The 24,024-nt window shown below is 40.4% G+C and overlaps 1 protein-coding gene across 1 annotated transcript in view; it reads right to left on the bottom strand.

Moving 5' to 3' along the window:
• fmn2a (formin 2a) overlaps nucleotides 1–24,024 on the bottom strand; it is a 33,076-nt gene that overhangs the window by 1,482 nt on the left and 7,570 nt on the right. The window contains exons 4-16 of the mRNA XM_026309609.1: nucleotides 22,948–23,100; nucleotides 21,140–22,047; nucleotides 20,497–20,638; nucleotides 16,771–16,858; nucleotides 13,750–13,811; nucleotides 9,650–9,741; nucleotides 9,439–9,568; nucleotides 9,103–9,249; nucleotides 8,388–8,447; nucleotides 7,593–7,713; nucleotides 5,386–5,478; nucleotides 1,661–1,712; nucleotides 667–816 (exon numbers count right to left, since the gene is read on the bottom strand). Of these exons, the coding sequence (XP_026165394.1) occupies nucleotides 667–816; nucleotides 1,661–1,712; nucleotides 5,386–5,478; nucleotides 7,593–7,713; nucleotides 8,388–8,447; nucleotides 9,103–9,249; nucleotides 9,439–9,568; nucleotides 9,650–9,741; nucleotides 13,750–13,811; nucleotides 16,771–16,858; nucleotides 20,497–20,638; nucleotides 21,140–22,047; nucleotides 22,948–23,100 (2,198 nt within the window). The remainder of the gene's footprint in view (nucleotides 1–666; nucleotides 817–1,660; nucleotides 1,713–5,385; nucleotides 5,479–7,592; nucleotides 7,714–8,387; nucleotides 8,448–9,102; nucleotides 9,250–9,438; nucleotides 9,569–9,649; nucleotides 9,742–13,749; nucleotides 13,812–16,770; nucleotides 16,859–20,496; nucleotides 20,639–21,139; nucleotides 22,048–22,947; nucleotides 23,101–24,024) is intronic.

Here is a 24,024-nt window from a genome sequence, read left to right as displayed (position 1 = left end):
TGTGTTTTAAAAAGACAAATGACCAGCATGCTGGCACTGAGCGAGTACAACAATTTGTACCAGCACTGCAGCTTTGCATCTCCTTACAGCATAGGTGATGATTCATATCTATAGTTCCACTGGAGTCTAAAAGGAAAAGCAGCAGGAGGAGAACTGGGGTGATTGCCTATGGCAAAGGGCAAAGAGTTAATGCTTTCAAATTTGTTTTTACTTTTTCCTACTGAACAAGCGAAGCTTGTGACATCTTGCTTCTTTTACAAATTCATATCACAATTCAATCTTCATTTAGCATAATGAACGAATTTGCGTTTTGTTGACATATGCACAATATCTTTACATTGATCAAACCACTGGAAGCTAACTGTGTTCTTTTCATTACTGGGGTGAGGACATAGATTTGGGTCATTTAACCTCTTTTCCCTTCATGAATTTGAATGAATTAGATAGGATCTTCAGTGAACACGAGATGTACTGCAAGTTATTAATGGTTCGGAAACATTTTAAATTCTAAATATAATGACATTTTAAAGTTCAGAGAAAGGTGTACCCTTCTAAGTAAAATGAATTCATAGACCCTGATAGCAGCTTTCAATATCAGGATGATATTGAAAAACTATCAAGTATAATCACACACACTGAAACGCGATCTTCTCGTTATATTCTCACCGTTCCTGTAACATTAGTTTATTCTGCTTCTTCCACTGGTCTTTGAAATCTGTGGAAAACTCATGCCAAATGGAGAAGAAAGTGTTGGGAGAGACCTCTTTCTCTCCTGCTTTGGGTTTTACCGAGAAGGACGTGCTCAACTCCAAGAAGCTGAAGACAGAACAAAAACATTACTTCAAGACCAAACTATTACAACATGAGATTACAGAAACCTTCAGTGATTGTTGTGAAATCTGCCAATGCTACACAAAAATGGAAAATAGAGATGTTACTCTTGGAATAATATGCCTTTTCAGACTAGAAAAGCAGAAAAAAAAAACAAAAAACAACCCAGCGGCATTTCATAGAACAACAGTAAATACCATAATTATTTGGTTCTTTCCGCACATAAAATAGAACTCTTACATATTTTACACACAGTGTTTAGCTTTGTATCCATCTGTGGTGTGTATAAACCTCTAATATAATTTTTTGTATTTATAGATAAACAATGGAGCATGAATGAGAAAAGACTGGGGGGGGGGGGACAGATGCACAACTTTGAAATGGCAGTGGAGGACACATGTAACAGTGTTAAATGTGGTGGCCATTTGCAGTGGATCAATACGGTGGACAGGTTAGGGTCTCTTTGTTTGGAGTGTGCTATAGGAACACATTCCTAGCCAGCAGTAACAGAAACCTGGAGCCAAGGCTGTCTACTCCCGCTCCACTTAGATAAACAATACAGACACTGCACAGGGGGCCTCCTGTCTACGGAAGGCCTCGCATGATGGCCTGCACCTTCCTTGTAACTGAAAGAACCAGGAGACCTAGATATTGACAAAACAACGATTATACGGCTTCACTGCACTCAAAAGGCGCTGGACTGCATTATCCTGTGCTGCCTTTGCTTTAAAATATACCAAATATAAACCCTTACAATGGAACAGAAGAGCATTTGTTCTGCAGTTTCAGAAGCTACAGGGAAATATTTAAAGATAAAGATAGTGCTTACATCTTCTGAGTGTCTGCCAGCTGTTTCTCCTGTGTTTCCAGTTCGGTTTTGGCTGCAAAAGAAACCAGGTTAGGAGAAAAATATATTAGCAAATCTGCAAAAAACACATCTTTCACATGCTGTGCTCTGCATATACAGAAGGATTGCACATGCCAACTTTACTTAAATCTACATCATCTTCAAGGTGAGTGCTGTGCCATCAGCTATTAAGTGTTGGACTGTCCTGCTGTTGCACAAGTGACAAATGAGTATGGCAGATCGCAGGACAAGTGCTTCTTTGTGCAGGATTACTTCGAATGAAGACAGATGACTGGTGTGCGGGTGTGGGTGTGTGTGTGTGTGTGTGTGTGTGAAGAAAAGTGAGACAGACAAAAAAAAAAACAGATAAGGGTAACTGGGCCAACCGGGTTGGACACCATATAACACATTAGGAAAGTTTTCCAGCAAGCCACAATACTTATCTCAGTGGGCCATCAGCATCATTTTGACTGCATTATAAATTATATAAGAAAACGGCAGTGAAATATGGAAATTTGACAGCCTGAGTCCAAAATTTCCACAGGTTAGTACTTATCAAATTTCAATCCAAAGGCTGATTTTCAGCCCATTTTCAAATATTACAGAGTAATACTAGAGTCAAGTCAGCTGTAGTTTTTCCTCATCTGTATCTTCACTGTGCTTCTATATACTGTAACTGCCAAAAGGTTGGACATTAAATACTCTTCCAGACAGCTTGTCTGTCCTATCAAGATCAATAACATCTAAGCTGCTGCTGCCTTAAATTGTCGGATGATCAGAAATGACCTATGTGCTCGTCATGGTTTTCCAACATAGACATGACACTAGATGGGACAGAGAATCTTTCCTGGCACAAATCTGTGCTCTGCTCTGATCCCGGGAATATCTGGTTGCTATGTGTAATTGAAGCCAGAGCCACATCTAAAGATATCAGAGAAACCTGCTGAGACCAGCACTGTAGATTACCATTCCACAGTGCTAAATCACTCTGCAGCCAACAATCAGTTACTCTCAGCTGACAGATCATCAATAAATGACCAACTCATAAATAATTATATGAATGTGACCTGCTAAAAGAATTTTAATATAAAGATTGTGTTTTGTCCTTTGAATGAAGGTAATTTAATTTGATGGTAGTTGCCACTTACAATAACACTGAACTGGAAGATCCTGTTGAAAAAAATGCTAACACTCAGATAAACCTTCCCCTGACGCTGAATGATTCAATATGAATTCAGTATGATTAACGGTGCCTTACTACTAGTAAATTTTAACCACATCAGTGTACATCAAGACATTCTATGCAGCAGATGTGTAGATGGTGGAAAACAGAGGGCCAAACTGACAGTGCTACTAATCTTTATGTCCATCAGAAACAAATTATCACATGCCCAGTGCTCTCTTGCAAGTCTCAGTGACTCCATCAAAGGCCTGCATGCATGAGAATTTGTGAAGCTAGTGGGGAAAATCAGGCTAGACCAAACAGCCAAGCTCCAACAAGTCCGCTCCCACTGTTATTCTGTGGTTAGTTTCATGGTCAGAAAATAAACAAAAGTGGTTTAAACTGTGGAGCCAGAAACAGTTTCACCCCAGGCTTTTTTAGAAATTACAGAAATAACAAAAATAAGACATTTGGCTGTTGTTCTTTTTTTCACTGCTGCAGTGGTGGAACCCCAAGAATCCCGTCTGGAGCCTTCTGAGTCACATGTGGATGCTACGATGCTTACATTCTGCTCTCAGGAAAAAAAAACAAAAAAACCCTCATCATTTGCATCAAAGAGAGAGCTCCCATATTTCTCCCAAACACAGAGAATGGAGGAGAGAGGAGAAGGCAGGGGGAGAGATGGAAATGGGAGAGATGCTTTTATCTGGAGACTTAATTTAAAATGGACAGTGAGCACTACCACAAAAAACATATGTTATATATTATACTCTCATTTGAATACAAAAGCAGTTTGAGAGAGAGGCCTGTGAACTGGGTCCTTCAGAAAGATTGGTCACAGTCAACTGAACGTACTCAGGGTCAAAACCAATACTACATTAAAACTGACATTACGTTTGTTGCATTAAAACAAGCATAACAAAGCAAGTCTTACACCTTTGAAGTGGACCACAGTACCCCAATATTGTTGTAGATGTCAGATTCTAGATATAGAAGCGTGACTGTATGATGTCATGTGACATGACATAAGCATACTTTCAGTAGATATTGCTAACAACACTGTTTACAGCAAAATGTGTAGGAGTGTGTTAGCCTCCATTACAATAGAAGTTTTCTTCCTGTTGTAAGCTTGACTTCATCGTCTCTTTTTACAGTTAATATTTATTGAGTGAAATATTCCATCAGATACAGGACTGAATGAACTGGAATCGACCACATACTTGCAAACTAATATCATTCCCACTATGTGACTATGGTAAACATTATGCCTGCTAAGGATCAGCATTTACAGCAACGATAGTCCCTGTGAGCATATTAGCCTGTCTACATAAGCATTCAGGTCAAAGCACCACTGTGCAGCCTCACAGAGCTATTAACATGGCTGTAAATGCTTGGGTTTATTGGAACAAAATGGCAGTGCAGGAGGAAATGCTCATCATTTACAATCAATTCATCATGATCAGTTTAATAGCCCTTTCTGGAAACATCTCACTGTGACACTTTGATTTCCTGATAGGAGCAACTGAGTGATAGAAAGAGAGAAGAGGTCAAGCAGGCAACAGTGGGCTTCTAATTGTTCTGTCGCTCTTCTGATCAAAAAAAAAAAAATCTATATATATATAAATATATACATTTCATGGCATCAAAACTACTAAGAGCAAGGGATCAGGTAGAAAATAAGTCAGCATCCAGTTTCTGTTCCCTGCAGTCAGTTTTACAGGTTCCCTAACAGGTTCACCTTCAGCCATTCTAAATCTTCCTTTGAGGCAGAGGAAGACATACTGTTTTCTAAGGTCAAGATGAAGATAAAAGATCCAGCTACCAAGCGCAGTCATAATTTATCAAAGCAAGCAAACGTGAAACAATAGCTGTGAGTTATTCAGTAGACTCCAGAATAAACAGACATCCCTAAGGAAACAACACAGTGAAACCTTGTGTATGTGTGTGCATCATCCAGAAAAAGAAAAGCCCATAAAACTGATGTGGAAACGTGTCCGCAGACATAGAAGACTTACAGCGCCCTGACTGATGAGCTGCTTCATGTGCTGTCATACCACAGAAGAATTTTCAGATCAGATCCGCCAAGCGCTTAACAGCGCAAATACTTTTTGAATCAATTATCTGGAATAGATTTGTAATGGATTTTTAAGTTTTAACCCCTTGTCTGATGGCAAGATGGTGGAGACAAACCGTATGTTTAAATACTATCATCTGTTTCATCATAGTGAAAGGAAAAGGGTTTTTCTTTTTGTCAACAAATGTGATGAAAACAGACCTAACAATTCATTAGTCCAATTATTCTTACTTTCCAACCTTTCAGTCCTGGGTCTGTGGTGCTCAGCCCCAAGACAATATTTTTGGACAACAGTGGAGCTCTGTGGCACAGGACAATATTAGACATTTGCAACACAGAATACACGCTTCAGTAGGATCAGTTTGATCAAAACAATACCACCAGGCTTACTGCCCAGTGACAATCTGGTGAAAATCCAGACAGAAAGTCTCAGCAATTATCAGTTTCAATTGAGTTGGAAAATGAGCTCACCTTGGCTAAGGAATGAATCCATCTTATCCTTAAAGGGTTGCAGGTTCTCTTCAGAGGAAATTCTGCAAACCTTCTCTGTCTCAGCTGAGCATGCTAAAACAAGAAAGTATAATGAGAGGCTGGGGGGGGGGGGGGGGGGGGGGGATCTTTCACAACAACATCTTATCCAGTACTTGAGTTGCAATTGCAAGCTCTATCCTAGTTGAGCTCACTTGCTAATTCCATGCTTAATTTCTGCTGAATAAGTGTTGGTAAAGACATCATGACCCATAATGACTAATAAGGCACTCCTAAGAACCAGGCCTGTGCTCTGATCCCGAGAGAAACTTTATGTCACGCTCTATCTGCAGCCATATGCATACACAAACTTGGCTCAAGGCCTTAGAGGTGAAGAGGCCATGAGACACTTAAGGGAATGGGAAGGTCAAAACTCTGCAAGTGTTAATTTACTGAGCATATGTTGCTTCTACCAAAAAGGTACACAGAGAGCTTTCTACTGTGCTGCTTGCTGATGTCCTTCAGACCAGCCAAGGCCATTTCTGCAGCGCCTACCTATCAGAACTCCCCCTCTGGGAACTGTCATTAAAGCCCACGTCTGCTAGAGCACTCAGTTGGCTCTGCTAGGTAATGAAGAGGTCTGCAGGTATAGCATGTGATGATGTATTTATGTACGGTCAGCATGTGCCGCTGACACTGGGGTCAAAACAGATTCAAGTGCATTTCCCCTGTGAGATACTCCAGCTTTATGAATTGCAAATAATGAACAGCCTAAAGAACCATTATGGCAGAGGAAAAACAATATTTGGCAACACAGATCAGGCACCTGATTGGTTTACCAGCAGAGATACATAAAACATGGTAGAGAACAGACCAGGTTTGAGGAACTGTACGTACACACATACACGTACGTGTGTGTGTACACACACACACACACACACACGCACACGCACACATGCACGTACATGTACACGCACACACACACACTTTTCACCACCTGTAGGCACTTCGGTTCTCGGAAAGTGTTCTAAGTGCTGAGTGACTTGAGACAGAATAATGAAAGGCCATATTTCCCAACTGCCTCATTCATTAGGACTTTTCATTCAGCCAATGAGTTTGGCTTGTTGAGCACAATCCAATAGCCACATGTTAAAGTCTTGATATGGAGTAAAATAAAGATTTTTCAAAAAAATCTTTTGTTTGTATAGTTTCAAAGATTGATATCATTTATACAATTCAATACTCTTTACTACCAAATACAACATAGACACATCCCTACATGAAGTAACACTGTCATGTGTTTCATTTTATTGTGTTTTGAGTTCACTGAGGGATTATATAATTACAGTCATAGTTGAATGGAAATTCTGGCTCCAAACCCCTTGGCTTGTGACTCCTACTAAAACATAATTTAGCGTTAGCGTAAGTTGATGGTTAGTGGTGACAGTATTTTGATGACATAGAAGTTTTACCTAATAATAATAATTTCATGACATAAAAGTTGCCTAGAAAAAAAGTCTATGAAAATCATAGTTTAAACATGCATCAGAAACTGATAAACAGCTGAGTGAGTGAGTCAAAGAGTATTTAACCAAATCAGTCCATCCATGAATCATATTTAGAACCCCTCTGGGCACAGTGATGATGCACAACATGCACAGAGACATGCAGGAATATTCTGAAATTTTCATTGTGTGTTGAGGTTTGCAGCTTGCAGGGTCATTGAGGTGATTCAGAGCTCGAGGAGAACCACTTCCAGTTCACTGAATAGCTGATGAACCTTTGATAGTGTGCACAGGTAGTGGAAGTTCCCTGACCTTGCACCCTCTTGTATTTTGATCTCTATTTCATGAGGACAGTAAAGGCATGCCAGGCCCAACAGGAGTCTACATCTGACAAGTCACATCTGCTTCTGGTTAGCTCGTCTGTACGACAAACAGATGCTATCTCTCTGTTGACCCGCCTCTACGATCCACATGACCATAGCTGGTCAGATTTGAGAATTTATTTTCCATTCTGCTCAAGGATATGTGCATGAATTAATACAGAATTTTTTGTTACATAAGCATCCAGGTAATGGGATTTTAAACATTACATGACACCATCATTATTTGCTGGATGTAAGATGGCCAAGTTTACTACCTGAATTTGCAGTCTCAATGCTTTGGATGTGTTCAAACAGAAGGCAGATGCAGGGTGGACTACCATACCATTGAGGTCTTTCCTCAGCTTGCGTAAATCTCTTTGAAAGTCTTCAAACTTCATCTGGGAGGCCTGGAAAAGGTCCTGAGGCTCAGGCAGTGGGTAGACACATGTCTCTCTACCAGCATCCTGGTAAAGCATAACACACATTTAAAACACACACACACACACGCACGCGCGCACGCGCACACACACACGCACACACACGCACACACACGCACACCAGTGTCAGAGTCAATCTTTCTCAAATGAAAGAGGGCCTCTCAAGTATATACTGTACACACTAGGCAAGAGCCATACATGCATTTATCAAGTGTTCCAATATCTCAGACAAAGATAAGGCTGAGTCTATTGCAGGTTATGACCATTAAGGTTGGTGCACATGGAAATTCTCTTTGTCAGAGTTACTATAAGACCATTATGAGTGCTCGAGCCATGTCATGCAGGTTGATTTTGGCAAGCAGCACTCTACTGAGTTCATCTCATCTGGAGAACCTAATTATTTACACTAGCGCTCCTTTGGATGCTGTGCCAATGAACAGACTGCAGGTTTGAATGAAGCCAGACCAAAGCAGAGCAAGAGCTGGAGATGAAGAGTGAAAGACAGAAAGTGAATTTTAAGAGAGAGCCAGAGAGATTTGTTTCTGCCGTAAATGAGGAAAGGAAAAATAAATAATTTGATAAAGGATAAGCCATGGTATCCTCTGGCAAGAGAGGAGATGAAAAGAGGGCTCTGGAAGGATTTCTAAGCAAATCAGACTAAAACAGAAAAGTGACTCAAATAAACAGGAACCAAAACATACCTCATCAAAGTGCCTTAGATAGTAAGCAACAATGTAGGACAAAAGACTCTGGGAGTTATCCTGAAAGAAAGAAAATGATCCAAATAAATAAACTGAAATCCCTTTATTTATTAATTTAATCATTTTGGAGCAGGACGTTTTAATTTGTGTGGGGCAAACAAGAATAGAAACAGCAGTCTTAGAAGTTGAGGATAAATCATGACATTGAAAGAGCAATACAACGAAACACAACTGTATTGGGCTGGCTGTCATAACTCAGTTGGTGGAAAGTTTGATGTTCTTTATGGATACCTTACTCAGTCCCCGCCACAAAAACACAAACCATGTCCTTATATGGCAGCGCCAAGGGCACACTGAGCCCGTTCTGATATTGAATAAGAACAGTAAACAGAATGGCCTCTCCTCTAAATCTGCACAGCCATGGTACTCAAGGTCCTTTTAGTTCCTGGACACCTAGTTCTAGACTCCACTATGACGGGACAATTATAAAAAGTGCACATCAACATTTGGTGTTATTTTCCTCCATTACTCATAAGCATAATGTTAATTCCAGAAATAAGCAATGTATCAGTGGGTGCACACAAATTATATATAAACTTGTCTCCTTTACATAAATTTGTACATACACTTCACAACACTGAATTGTGTGTCTGCTCTTATAGCAGGAGTTATATTTGCTTTTCATCCTGTAACACAGGCTCACACTAACACTCACACTGCTCTTAACGTCCTTCAGTTTTGGCAGAATGTCCAAGGTGAAGCCGTCGGCCTGGCCTCGGGACCGATTACCGCCGTTCATGAAGTTGCCAAAAGCCAGCACCAGGCCAAGCACCTGCAATACACACTTACCACTTTGGAGTGTCTGGTACACAGACACACAGACACACAGACACACAGACACACAGACACACAGACACACAGACACACAGACACACAGACACACAGACACACAGACACACAGACACACAGACACACAGACACGGGGAACAGAGATATGAAAGTTAAATTGACTGACAGAAAAGAAAACGTAATAAAAAGGCCAGCAACTCACCTTGCATACTCTCTGAAGGATTTCTATTTTACGAACGACTGAGGTGATACATTCATGGAAAGTTGACTGAAACAGGATGCAAAATACTCGTTCAGAGAAGTTGGGAATCTGGGATAACTGGTACAGAAACCTGGAGAAAGGACAAGATTAGTGACCGTAACACATCTGTTTATTGACAGTTCTCATGTAATGAAGGAAGATTGGCTCTTACTGTTCAGGCTTGTCCAGTGGCTTGGCATTCTCCTTTTCTTTGAATGAATTAATGTGTTTTTTAATGACATCCATCTCATCATCTTGAGCTCGCTGCCAAATTTAAGAGCAGAGTAAGTTGAGATGGAAATATCCTGCATATGAGCAGGGGTAACCCCAACTCACAGGAGTACAGGATACTATAACAGTGTATACATATATTAATGCACTGTATGTATAAATAAAGTCTTGAAGTTGACAAAGGATTTTCTTCACTTAAATCAAAACCTAAACTAAGTGTCAGACTAGCAGACTACACAACACAGCTCGTACAACGTTTGATCAGGGAAACATCAGCACCTATAAAAACATCCTTTTCATGCCAAACACATTAAACTGGAATGATGCCTCTCTGGGCTGCTCATAAGCAAACATACACCGGTGTCATTCACACTAATTTGTGCATTGTTCTTTTATACTTTTACAAATTGGGTATATATTACATATGTCCAATACTTTACACAGCAGTGTCAATTTAGCAAACCCCAGCTCAGAGAAAAAAAAGAAATCATGAAGTGGAAATCAATTTCTCCCTGGAGACAGATCACTACTCCCATAACAGGAAACCATGAATGAATCTGTATTTATTCATGTAAATTGACAGGACAATAACAAGATGGGCAGCAAAGTGCACTGAAGAAGATTTAACCCCTTTATATTCGTACTTTGCAGTATTATGCTGGAGTGCATGGCAAAAATAAAGAAAAAAATTCTCATATAAAACAGCAGATCACCCGATCAGTCAGGTCTGCACTGCACATCGAGACTTGGGATGTGTGCTGTCAGCTCGTCTATAAGCCTCTGCAACATAACACGATTATCTGCGTAGGTTAACAGAGCATACTGCATGTTGCTTTTATCATTAGGACCTCTGAGTCGGATAAATAGTATAGTATAGATAAACCTTGTCGATATGATCAGCAGCACTGGAACACTTAATGAAATGGGCCTTGAGGGAATGTTTTGCTTATTGTGGTTTCCAAGGTCAAGAATGGACTGGGCCTCTTTATTCAAGCCAACACTGACGAGCTTAGCTCTTTGTTTCTTTGTCTACAGACTTTAGCCCGCGTGCAAAGGAATTCTCAAATTGTGCCATTCTGTACTTAAACTTAACCGTATGCCAGTCTATACAGTACATCTTATATAAATGCTAAATCGCTGCCGTCAGCCAAACTGCATTCCTGACTGTTATGTTGCTGCCAGGCTCCGGACCAGAGTTTTATACAAGGTGGTTTAAAAAAAGCAGACCAGAAATGCCTCTTCATTTCACAACAGACATAGACAATAGATGTTAATGTGTCTGACGCAGATGGGCAAAACAATAAAACCATCCCCAGGAAGAGAATGTAAACTCTCTCTCAGTCCCTCCAAAGCCCATAGACCCCTCAAGCCTGAGTCTCAGCAATCTGGTCTCTCCCTCTGTTTCTCTCCATCTTTCTCTCTGGGGTTTGGCCTCGGCATGGATCCTTGGAAAACATCAAACACCAGCATCAAACGCACTGAGGGCCCGATTAGTATTCTACGCACCGCTGCCTTCTGTCGACGAGGGCAAGCTCTCCTTTGCCTTCTCTCGAGATGTTTTCAAGTGTAAATATATTTAACACAAAGCAGATCCTTTTCAAAGGGCATCAGCGGAGCCCAGCAGTGTTTGGTGTAATTGGGGACAAGTAGGCATTAGCGTGTGATCTTTGAATTGCTAGGGCATGTTGCAGTGGTTGTTAGCATGAGAAATATGGTCCCATGTGGAATATCAAATGCAAAGGAAAGTAGGATGATATCTGTGATGCCAGATTTCTAGCAGTAGCCAAATGGTATTCATTAGTCAGGTTTCTAGTTCAGGGCTAAACAGAGCCAGCCAGGGCTTAATCACTATTTATGTCACTCAATTGTCAATGAAAAAACATTTATGGGATTCTTTATACATTGATCTGCCAAAGAATCGTCCCATAAGAACAAATCGTGTCCTGTAATAAACATGTACAATATATTTAGACTTCACATGGCCTTGCCTTCTTTAAAAAAAAAAAAAAAAAAAAAAAGAAAAGGAAAAGGAATATAAGGTGATCATTTGTAGCAGGGACTCGGACTAACTGACCTCCATGACATTTAGCTACTGTTACCTGAAAGGAGTCTGAACTTCAGACGATGAGTCTGGGCCCAGATTATAGCTTGTGATATTACAGGGGAGGCAATGGTGTCCCACTGTCACTGTGACCTCTTTAATGGCAGTGGCTTATTGTTCAAAGAACAGGATTGGCTATAATCTGCAGCTCGTAGACTGAGCAGCTCTATTCCTGTCTGTGTGCGTTTCTGTCTCTGTGTGCATACAGTGAACTAACTATGTGTACAGTTGTGTTAGTCGACATCTTTGTTTGTGAGCATGTTTGTGTGTGTGAGGGGAAGAAGAGTGAGAGAGCAGTGTGTGATCTAGATCCTAGCACAGTGAGTGAGGGTGTAACCATTAGAAGCCCCTTGCATTCCTCAAGACAGGCTGAGTGCGCTGCCAACTGTGGTTTAGGGGGCTGGAGACCCACAGACAGGATGGAGTCTCGCAATACAAAAGAGAAACAATTTGGCTCCTCTGCTCAATAACATAGCCTAAGGCCATTAGGGGGAGAAGGAGAGAGAGGGAGAGGAAGAGGGCTTGAAGTCTCAGGGTGAGTGGAGAGGTTAGAAGACTTTTGATCCTCAGTTATGACACATTGGTTCATAACTACATCTTGTCTCAAGCCTCCGTCTCATTCCCATGATCAACATTATTAATATGCCTCTGGCAGCCAAAGGTCCAGGCCACTTCTGTGTAGCTGTGCCAAAAAGCAATTCACAGGAATTTCACTGCATCTTAAAACTTTATCACAGCTGAAATGTGGAAAACATGTCCATTTTCATGTTCTATTATATACTGACCTGACTTTGAATGTGCCCTAAACCATTTCTATTGTGTGGGGGACATTTCCTATTACTGATGGAATACAAGGAGCTGTTTGTGATGAGAGCTCCTTAACCTTTTTATGTTAATATCACAGTATATGATATATTGTAGTCATTTTAAAACTGTATTTTTTTTTTATTTTATTTTTCTTAAATCACACCACCACTTTAAAAGAGACTCTGTGACACAAATCTTGAAGTTTCCCAACAACCATTTCCTTTACACAGGGGCATTACAAAAGCAGAGTCAATCAGATCCAATGTGAAGAAAACATGTTTACTACGTAAAAGTGTTGGTCTGTTTCCAAGCCAGAAGACAGACCTACACAAGACTGACTCTGTCGCCAAACAGCACACATACCAGTACGGTTTGTGGCTTGCCTGTTTGTTTTAGTATCTAATGCACACTTCCTTCAGTTCACTCTTTCAAATGGAACAAGGACCTGCATGTAGAGAAACATGTTGGCTCTGAAGTAACATCTTTGACTGACAGTGCAAAAACCATGTTTCTTTATTTTATAGATACCCACTTAATTAAAAACTGATTTTTTTGTTCCAACCTACTCTGTATACAAGAGCTTAGCTTTCAATAATCTTGGAAAGGTATCTTTTAATGGATGGCAACTGGTGTTTTGTGGTTTACCCAGTCAAATGCCAAATAAAACAACACTAAGAGCTGATGAATGATTTCTTGCCTTTTGTTGATATCATGGCTTCTATAATAAAATCACTGTCTGTTAATCATATGGCATGAAATACATAACCATAAATCATTCTATTTGTCACTAGCAAACTGTTCCAAAATAATACTTTTACTGCAAACCACAGAGACAAAGAAAAAAAAGATTTTCCCAGACCAAATGACTGAAATCGGTCTAAGCTGCCAGTGGTGTTACTCTGTATAATTGTTCTGGGTTTGTTACTCAACACTGTATGATTCAGCATTGGCAGTGTAAGCGCAAGAACAAATTTCAGTTTGAGATATGGTCTATTCACTGGTTCATTGATTTCCCTGAAACCACTACCCATATGTGCATTGATCATCCTCCTTTTCAAAGTCAAAAACATGTGTAATACTATTATAACCTTAAAGACATGTTAAGTAACGCTACAGCCTATTGTTGTACTCACATTTTCATAAAGGGCATGCAGTGTTTCCAGATCAACGACTGTGTTGTCCATATTTAAGACAGCTGAGGATGAGAGAAGAGGATCACAATGTTAACAAAGCATGTCAGGACTACCTGCTACCTTCACAGAACACCATTAACAAGGCAGAAATCAAACTGACAAATAGATTTACACTGTCAAAACTCTAGTTTATAAGATTTTTTTTTAATTGAATTAATCAAACCACGGCTGAATGTTTTTTTCCAAATGAGTTTTTTTTTGTTTTGTGGGAGCTAAAAGGTGTCATGAGACAAAGGTAAAATTCTCATTGCATGGCCCACATAAAGTGTTGTGTGTTTTATGCTGTGAGTTACATAGTTACTAGCTCTCATCATGATAGCATGCAAGGGGCCACAAACTAAAACATAAATACAGAGGTCTTAGAAATCTGTCAAAGGTACAAAGATCTGTGTTTGAATTGTTTGAATTCCTGGTGTCGCCTTTTTGTCTCGGCGCGAGGACCTGGCGCCCGCGAGCATTAATCCTTTGAAAGTAAATGTTTAAAGACAAACAGAGCCCGGGGGTCTGCGGTGTTGAGGCTGAGGTGTTATATGCACAATCACCCAGTGAACCACTCAACACCTATATATGTATTTCACTGTGCTGTGGGTGTCCAAATTACTCACATTGTTTTGATCTACTGATTTGCTGTTGAGGTACAGAAAGAAAAGCCAGTGTCAGAGGGGATAAAAGAAACTCAGAGTAATGGATTCAGCGCACGATGTTCACTTTGTATCACATCTTATCCTTAAACACTGAATACGCCTGGTCGTTAAGTTTTCAACTGACAAGCCTCAAGAAATAGGAATAAATAAGATCATGAGAAATGCAAAATTAGAGAAAAGCGTGTTGGCATGGGGGGGGCCTCAAGTGACTGTTGCAATGGACCAGTCCGTTCCATGTCATGTTTTTAGCTTTGACATTGCTTTCTCCCTCTTATGTAATCCAGCAGCCTTTTTAAAATCATTTCACTTTTGTGCCACAAGGGCAAATCCACATCTTTCCTACTTCTTTGCCATTATTTTCTAAACTCTTCACACCATCTCCTTTCCCAAAGCCACCACAGAAATAACTTCTTTCTCTCTGACTCTCACTTTTTCTGCTTGTCACACTCTTATGTTGCAACCATTTGGTTTTCATTAAAATCTGAACCAGAGTCTGGCTGGCTGGTTTGATTGGAGACAGCCTTTAAGACATGGGAGAAAGGCATATCATCGCTCTGACACAGACCTCTTGTGACCAAAAGCCAGATCCATCTGCCTGGGTCTACCCCGACTACCACAGTCAACCCCAGCATGGTGACGGCAACCACTATCTAATACGGTGACTGGTGCTCCAAAGCCTCACAGGAAGCAGACACCACATGGAAATGTCGTATGAAACATGCAGAATGTCGGCCAAGTCTGAGAACAAACAGCAGCAGCTGTGCGGAAAAGAAAAACGTGTTGACTTCTCACTGAGTAACTAGGCCGTCATAAAAGTCAGTCAAAATCAAAAGATTCAGGAGTTGTTTGTCTTCAAAGAGATATCCAAGTGATGAGAGCATAGCTAGTCATTGTTTTATTTCCTCTCAATTCCGTGATGAAGACAATGATTCACTACACTGAAAGGGACAATTCCAAAGTTTTGACAAATGAATCCTCTTATGTAAACTAATGGTTCTTTGATTCTTGAATCATCCTAAACCTCTAATGGCGCAGGGGAACATGAGATCATTCCAGGAAAAGAAAAACAATAACACTGTTGATATATATGGCCCTTTTCTCTTTGTGAAATAATGAATATTTTATGTCTATAATTAGTCATGTCTAATAATCATTTAACTAAAATGTGTGACGAAGTAAACAACTACTTTGTCTACTACTTTCTGGGGCTTATTGTGTTGGTGCAAAGAAGAACACGTCACATTGTTTCACAAGTACATAATATTAAGAACTTTGCAGAACGTAAGAGCTTACTCCACATGATATACTGACATTTCCAATCAGCACTAATTATGTACTATAGCTAAAACTGTCCTAACATATGAGATGAATGACAGTGCTGATGAGAGTGGCCCTCACTTGCCCTCCCACTCTGACCTGAGATGGATGCACCAAAGACCAACATAAAAGAAAGTGAAGAGTGAAAACTCAGTTTACAAGATGCTATAAAGACACTGCAGATGAAACAGCCCCACAGAGTAATTTTATGGTATGTACCGACCATGCTTTCATCATACAGTTGATTTGATGTAACTAAAAGAGCTTCTAGATATTCAGCTAAAGATGAAGCCCTAATACAGACTCTAGGTTGGAATCCTGATGTAGCGTGTTTAGACATTTGGAAGAGCAAAGACTGGAGAGCAATCAGAGAGTAACTAAATCAGGAAGACAGTCTGTTCCCATCAACATCTCCTGAATGAATAAACTAAACAAAAATAAAAACCTTAACAAAGCCGTTTAGACGTGATGCTGATGCCTCATCAGAAAGGGAGCTAGGAAGCATTATGTGGGTGTGAAATGGGATGAAAGATCATATAAAATGAGAGGCAAAGCAGAAGAATAAATAAAAGCAAGTAAACACACTTCAGATGCCTTGTGATAAAGTTACAGGGAGGTTGATATCAGTTTTATGACCCAACAGCTCTCAAAAAAATAAAAAAAAAGCAATACAGTGGGTTACATTTAAATTATTTTAAGAGAAATTGTTTCATAAGATGGTATAGTTTTACTGGGGGATGTTATTGTGCACTTCCATTGCTATGTGTATGTAAAGTGCCATTCACTCAATTCAGAAATTATTGCCACATTAGCCAAGCAACCAGTTCATTCAGTGGAAGTGCATCTGGCTTGCATTTCATACAGAGTAGGTATGTTTTGGAAACTGCTGGAAAACAGGAAAGGACTAAATTCACTATTAAATCTACCAACGCTGGCCATTACAGTGATGTGTTCATGATGGCTTTGCTTAGTAATATGTTCATACGCAATTAACACTTACCATTCTGGATATCCTTCATATCAAGATGAATACTGGACATGAGAATACCCACAGCCTGTGAACGCTTGTTGCTCAAAAGCTTCACCACCTGAAAGTAGATGTTACAAAGAGATGGGAGTAGTATGGTTATACCAGGCCAGAGAAAACAAGGATCATAATATTCCATATCCCAATACACACAGATACAAAAGCTGACATTTTCACCGACACACATTTAAAAAAAAATAAAATAAAATTTTGCATTATAATTTGTGGAGTTGCACAAACGCAGATATATTTTTAAAAGAGAAAATAAGCCTTATCCTATGGATCTAAACTGTTCTATAGTTGCATTATTAACAAAAATTTTGCCAAATAATAGCTTCCACTTGTCAGCCAGCCAGGAGTTGAATATCAAGCCAGTGTTATTATGGGTGATAAACTGCATTCAAGGGGGCCATTACGAACCACAGCTCGCCTGAGTAAGCAGAAGAGTGTGCTGGGTAGCAAAGCGGTGAAGGGACAGGACAGGAAACCCGTAGCCTACTGTGATCCAGACAGAGCGCTTCCATCTAAACCAGATCACAACGACCACAGACCTCTCAAACACACAGGAAGTTATATCACCAGGCCCCGACTGTCTCGGTTTTCCAGGCTCAACCACAGCTTCGAGGGGACAGGCCATTCGAGATATGTCACTGGGTCACTCCCTATTATACAACTTGATTATATTAAGTATATATTATATACTTTAGTATTTTAGCTATCTAAAATCTATGAACCACTTTAGTTATTGAGAGTAATTTTCTGACAAACATTTACAACAAACAAACATTTCAGTACATCAAGGAGCTGAGCTGCACAAATCATTTAACTTTGGGATCAAGCAAAACAATACAATAATCAGAGATGTCGTAGTTCTCCTCACTCTCAAAATAGGCACTGAAATTCATGGGTACAGTTAATAGTTAATTTGGCAACATTTAGCAAGGCTTAAATAATTTAGGGTAAACATAAAGTGGCTTAACGTGAGAGCTAACCAATTCTTTGACATCATTATTAATGACATCTCCTAAAGCATCATGGGATATATCGTTCCACATATCCTGTGTTCCAAGAAAATAAGTTGGGGCAGGCAAGCACAGTACCAGACATTGAATCTCCAAAAAAAAAAAATGACATCACATAATCTAGCTTTGTATTCACTGTGCCACTGCCCAAGTGTATAAAATGGCCAGCAGATAATACTGTAAGAAAGTTTTCACTTAAACCTTTCTGCAGACACATAGCAGGGTCAATTGTTGACCTGGGATGACTGTAGTATTTCTTCATATATAATACTTATGTCAGCAGAGGCCTACTGGCCGAGTACTGACGTCAAAGCTGCTCTCTAGTGGTAGGTCTGAAGAGGATGCTTGTCTCCTCTCATGAAAACCAATGAACTCACAACACACAGCCAGATGGTAAGAGCTGCAAGCAGTAAGAGATGTGATCGATTGTCTTGAAGCCTGGGCCCTGGTCCTTATAAGCTGGAAATGAGCTGGTTGGCTACAGGCACAGTTCTACTTATGTTCCTATTGTGCTGTTATTGACTTCAGTATCTACAGCAGCGTTGTTGTGCTGGAGAACATCCACAACAATATCATGCAGTGATGATCAAGTAAAATTTACCCACACGCAGCTCAATTTGTTTCTTGTCTCTAACAATATAGCAATACAACCACAGGCTGAGCTGCTTTATGATGTGGTGACCAACTTATTTAGATCTCCATCAATCAGAATATCACTTTAAGACGAGGCTTTTTTCACTCACATTCACTCTGGTTGTTTCCAGCCTCATTGCAATGTGTCCTTTAATAGATCAAACCAACAGTACTACATGTAAATTTGATGTTGTAACTCTGTACAGACAAATTCCTTTTATTGGTTTCTCAGATATGAAAGAAATGATCAAATTCTCAAAATGTGTCCAAATACTTGGTTGCTATTTTTACGTTTTATTTGAAAAGGCGTTGCAGAAGGTGTGACGTGCTTGTGAACAGCAAACTTCAATCACTCTTGACTTTTGTTCTCAACTGGAAACAGATTTACTCAGGTTAAAGCAACATTCCTGACTACTTCTGTACAATAGTCACATTTTTGTTGTACCTAAAAGACGAAACAATAATACTGTAGTAAAACAGCAAAGGGAAGTATAGAATGAGGTGGTATTGATGACTGGTTTTGGGAAAATAATGACTTTTTAGAGAGTCTTGGTATCACATATTAAAGAATACATCAAAATGTGTCATTCAGACAGACTTATGAAGGATGATAAGATACTGGAGGGACTAAAACAACTAAGACATAGCTACTGCAGATGCAAGTTACTTCCTAGTATTTTCATATTCCCCATAAAAAAGGAATTCCTTAAATAGGACTATTTACAGCTTGAAGAAGATATAACTCTCCAAAGCACAGGACATTTCGGAAATGTTACACTCAAGTGAACCCATTAACAGATGAAGCCAATAAACACTAAAAAGGCTATGGCTCAGATATGATTTTTGCCCCTTATCTCTCTGACAAACCTGCATATTTGTTCATTTACCTTGACAGATTTCAGCTGTAGCTCAAATACATTCCTCACCACCTTTTAGTCATATATAGTGCCTATCCTATCTTGCAGAGGCAGCAACACAGGAACTTCGGTAATGCCTGACAGGCTTGACAGAACAATGTTGGCAGGCCCCTTCATCTTGGTTTACAGTCCACTGGGCTGGTTTCAGACTTGTACTGCTTTCTTAAAGCAACAAATATCAAAGCCAGAGGCAAAATAAATGCAATAATAAGCCCCACTGGAAAGTAAACCAGTAAACCAAGGTCCATCAACTGTTCTGGGAAGGATGATGAGGCAAAGGCAAATACAGAATTGGAAATTTTGAAAAAGCGTTATGTAAAGTGGCTACAGAAAACCACTCAATTAGACCTACATTACTATTATTTTTATTATGTTGAGGGTAATACCATTTCTCTCGACTCAAACTTTAATTGAACTGGAACCTTTTTTGGAGAAGGTTTTATATTTTGGTGTTAAATTTCAATCCAGCACTTCTCATAAACTAAGAAAATTTCCCACTAATGTTCACGACTGAGATCCACATTTCATCTCAGGAAAAAATACTGGATGATTCCACCAGCTCTCGATCAGAGGGGTGTAACGATCCTCCCTGGTCCAAAAGTATCTGTGATTTAGACACATAACTGCGTGAAGAGTATATTAACATGAAAACCTGGACTAAAGCAACTTAAAAATGTAGATCACATTTTTCACTTGTTGATTGATGTAGTGACATAAAGGGCATTGGGGGAACGGTCTGACTGTTAAAGTAAGTTATACAGAAAGCACAATGGGAGGAACCACATCATGAAATATAGCTCCCAGGCTTATCCCTCCCTCCCTTTTGCCTCTCTCCAATTCTCTCAACAGTCATCATCGTCGCGAGGTTTCCTCACCGCACGCGAAACACTGGCTTGGTGCCACTGGATGGTCACGGGAGAGTCGGGTGGGAGCCAGAGCTCACACCACATAATAACTGTCTGGCTGTAGCAGTTCTTCCTGTCACTCAAAGCAACTCGGAGAGCGACAGCGAAGAGAAATGGGATAGAATGGGGTATAAGACCAGTGAGAGTGAAGATGGGAGAAGCCCTGACCCCCCCCCCCCCCCCACACACACACACACACACGGAACACACACAACAATGTACCTGCTTGGCCTTGGACTTGCTGATTGTGTCGGAAATTGGCTTTTTCTTCTCTTTAACGGCACTTTTAGAGAAAAGTTCTACAAATTCTTCAAAGTTCACAGTAGGTTCCTCAATTTTTTCCCACACCAATGCGCCAATGTGTCTAAAGAGAAAAGAGGAATTATTTACAGTGCAAGTAAGCAAACTTTAATATGCCATATATTGTTTTTATAGTGTATAATATTATTATATTTACATTTCCACATTGTGTTCTACTCTTATGAAAACTCATTTTTAATAATGTACAGAGTAAACATCTGTATGTTATACACTTGTCAAATCCATCAGTCAACAAATTACATTTAGAATTCAGTATCAGGTTCCTCACTTGCAAGTAAATCATCTATTTCTAAATGTTTATTCATCTACAATTTTCCAAGCCTTATTAAGGGAAGAAAACCTGGTTCAAGTCAGTCCACTCCTGACCACAATGCCTGGACTTCATCACTTTCATTTTCCGCAAGGTTAGCATCTCTATTGCCTTCACAGCATGTGGCTGATCTTTATCTTAAGTGAACAAGCTTCCTCCCAATTCTCTACTGTTCAGAGAATACCTTTGTGCAAATGATCCATGGCTATCTTCATTCATTCAGCATATCCTTACTTTTTAGCATGCAGCTGTATGCGTGTCCAGTAAAGCGGCTTCATTGGCTTGGGGGGCTCTATCACAGCCTTGGCAGGGGCAGCTTCCTGGACCATCATGGAGGGCATGGGGCCTGGTGGAGGCCCAAACCCTGGGGGTGGTGGTGGGGGACCCATTCCAGGCAGAGGGGGTGGTGGAGGGGGGCCCATACCTGGTAGTGGAGGAGGAGGGGGTGGAGGTCCGAAACCAGGCGGGGGAGGAGGGGGTGGAGGTCCGAAACCAGGCGGGGGAGGAGGGGGTGGAGGTCCGAAACCAGGCGGGGGAGGAGGGGGAGAGGAAAGAGCTGGTAGATTAGATCCAAGCCCAGGTAAGGGAGGTGGAGGTGGAGGAGCAACCACCCCTGATAATGATGGTGGAGGTATACTTCCAGAGGGAGAAAAGGAGAGGGGAGGTGGAGGAGCAACCACCCCTGGTAATGATGGTGGAGGTGGAGGTATACTTCCAGAGGGAGAAACGGAGAGTGGAGGTGTAGGTGGTGGCAGAGAAGCTGTACGGGTGCTGCTCTGCTGGCACGAGCAGACAGGGCTCTGTGTAGATAAGGGGATGGAGAATAAAACAGAGGATGACACGCTGTCTGATCCTCTGTTGAAAGGCACCTCCAACTTGAACCACTCCTCCACAGGTGAGGTCTGGACAGACACCTCCTGGCTCATCTTTTCCAATCTTTCACCTTTTATCTGTGAAGCCTTGTTGTGGGCATCACCCAGAGATCCTGCATTATCCCCACTGCCCTTTGCCAAGGAAACCTGCTGGCCCTGCAACACAGCAATCTTAATCCGCAGGTCATTGATGGTCTTCTCCAGCTGACGGATGAGAGAACTTTCATCCTCTGAGGAGGACTGACCTGCCTTCAGCCTGCTGTTGTCCGTCTGTCAGAAAAATGTAATTCAACATTAGAATTCACAAATGGACCCTGGGGAAATTAAAAACCACAAGTTTGTGCTTTGTGTTGAAAAGTAGGCATAATATTTTCTGAATCTTGAATGTATTATCATTTAATAAATTAAGCTTCATAAAAAACAAAACACCCACAACTGCGGGAGCTTTGTGACAGAGCTATGAGCTAAATATGGGTCAAGAAAGTCCATTATGTCTAGACTTCATCAGACCTCTGGCTCCAGACTGGTTAGAGCAGGGATGAGGGGATACTGAGAGATTTGACCCCAGAGACAGCGAGTCTCATTGGGCCTCACATGGGGAGGGTCTGTGTCTGCTAGAACACATTCCCCAGTTGTGGTCACATCGTTGAATTATAAGGAGAATGTTCAGTGAGTGTGGCCTTTCTAATTTATGGACTCTTCTAGGAAGGTTCACTATGACAATCTAACAAGTCTTCCAAGACAAGGCTGACCTCTGGTGGACAAAAAATTATTTACAGTTGATGCAAAGCAACGGGATTGACTGTACTCCTCACCACTTTGACAGGTCACACAAAACATGCAAAACTGCCCTTACGTCAATGCACAATAATCATATAGGGACAAAATAGATTTTAATGGCAAAATATGTGATAATCAAAATCCCTTTGTTTCTTACCAAAGCTACAATTTTAAAATCATTTGGTACAAAACCTTGTACATAAACAAAGCACTAATTCAAGGAAAAGGAAAATGAGTGTCTGGCAATCCACTGAATGTAATCTGTACAGTTTGACAAATAGAGTTGTCTCTTAAAGTGAAGCAGGACAAGATGTTGGTATTAAATCATAACATAACTCAAAGCAAGTACAGCTAAAAGAGTGTTTGAAGTTATAGATGAAAGCAACCAACCTGAAACTGTAAAGTTCCTGGTGACTTGGCTGTTGACTGATTCAAAGAGGATCTCCAGCTCTGTACTCTGCTGGTGCTTCGCCCCCCATAGTGTTCCCACAGGTAAGAAGACACTGGCAGACCTACAGAGGCCCAGGTGTACAGCTGCTCCTCCTACACAAAGTTTACAAAAGAAAGTGCGTATACTGTAATGGAAAGGTCAAATGTTTGTGTTTAAAACTAGCTTCTCCCTCCAAGACCTAGCACCTACTATATAGTAGTATATAGTACTCTCTGTATTTGTTCAATAGAAACTCCCCTGACCTACCATAATACATGACACCCAACCCACCCGACATTACCAAATGATTTGGAAGCATTAGTGGACTTGACTTACTAATGGTCAATGCTAAGAGATAAAACCTAAGAACACACAAATAATTTCTTCTTCATTCCTTCTCCCCCTCGTTCTCTTTCTGAAATATTCACATCATGACCACTTGGATATTTGTATGAAATGCTCATGCCAAGACGCCCTGATATATTGTAAAACCAGAGACTTTCTTTGACACAAGGTTTCATAATGTTTCTGTTATGTGTTTAAAAAAAAAAGAAAAAAGAATTACCAGTTAACCAGTATAACTGTAATATGCCCTCGGACAAAAGTAGCTTTTCATGTACATGTTTCTCAGATAGTACTGTTTTAATCACTTTAATACATCAGACAATTATAACCTGGATATTAATGCATTTGAATTTGTATATTACAAAAATATAATATAGACTCTAAAGACATCTGATACTACAACAGACTCGAGGCTCAGTGACTCTAAAGAGCACAAAAGTAAATCTGTGCAAATATGGAAGAGTGCCTGCTGTCCCTACAGCAAAGGTACAATAAGGGAGTTAACATGTTACCCTACTTTGTAATGCCAGTTAGATAACACTCAGCAAAACTGCTTAACTTGCATAAAGGTAATCATAAGCAAAAATCATGTGCAAGTATAAATGAGTCATTTTCAGAAACCTGGGTACAACGCATGTAAGACTGGTGTAAGTCATTACCATCTGCTAATATACAGTGTCCCCATTCTGTAA

The sequence above is a fragment of the Mastacembelus armatus genome, chromosome 15 (genome assembly GCF_900324485.2).
Source record: "Mastacembelus armatus chromosome 15, fMasArm1.2, whole genome shotgun sequence".
Lineage (NCBI taxonomy): Eukaryota > Metazoa > Chordata > Actinopteri > Synbranchiformes > Mastacembelidae > Mastacembelus > Mastacembelus armatus.
Note: the sequence above shows the minus strand (reverse complement) of the source record. Positions and strands in the feature narration are given on the sequence as shown.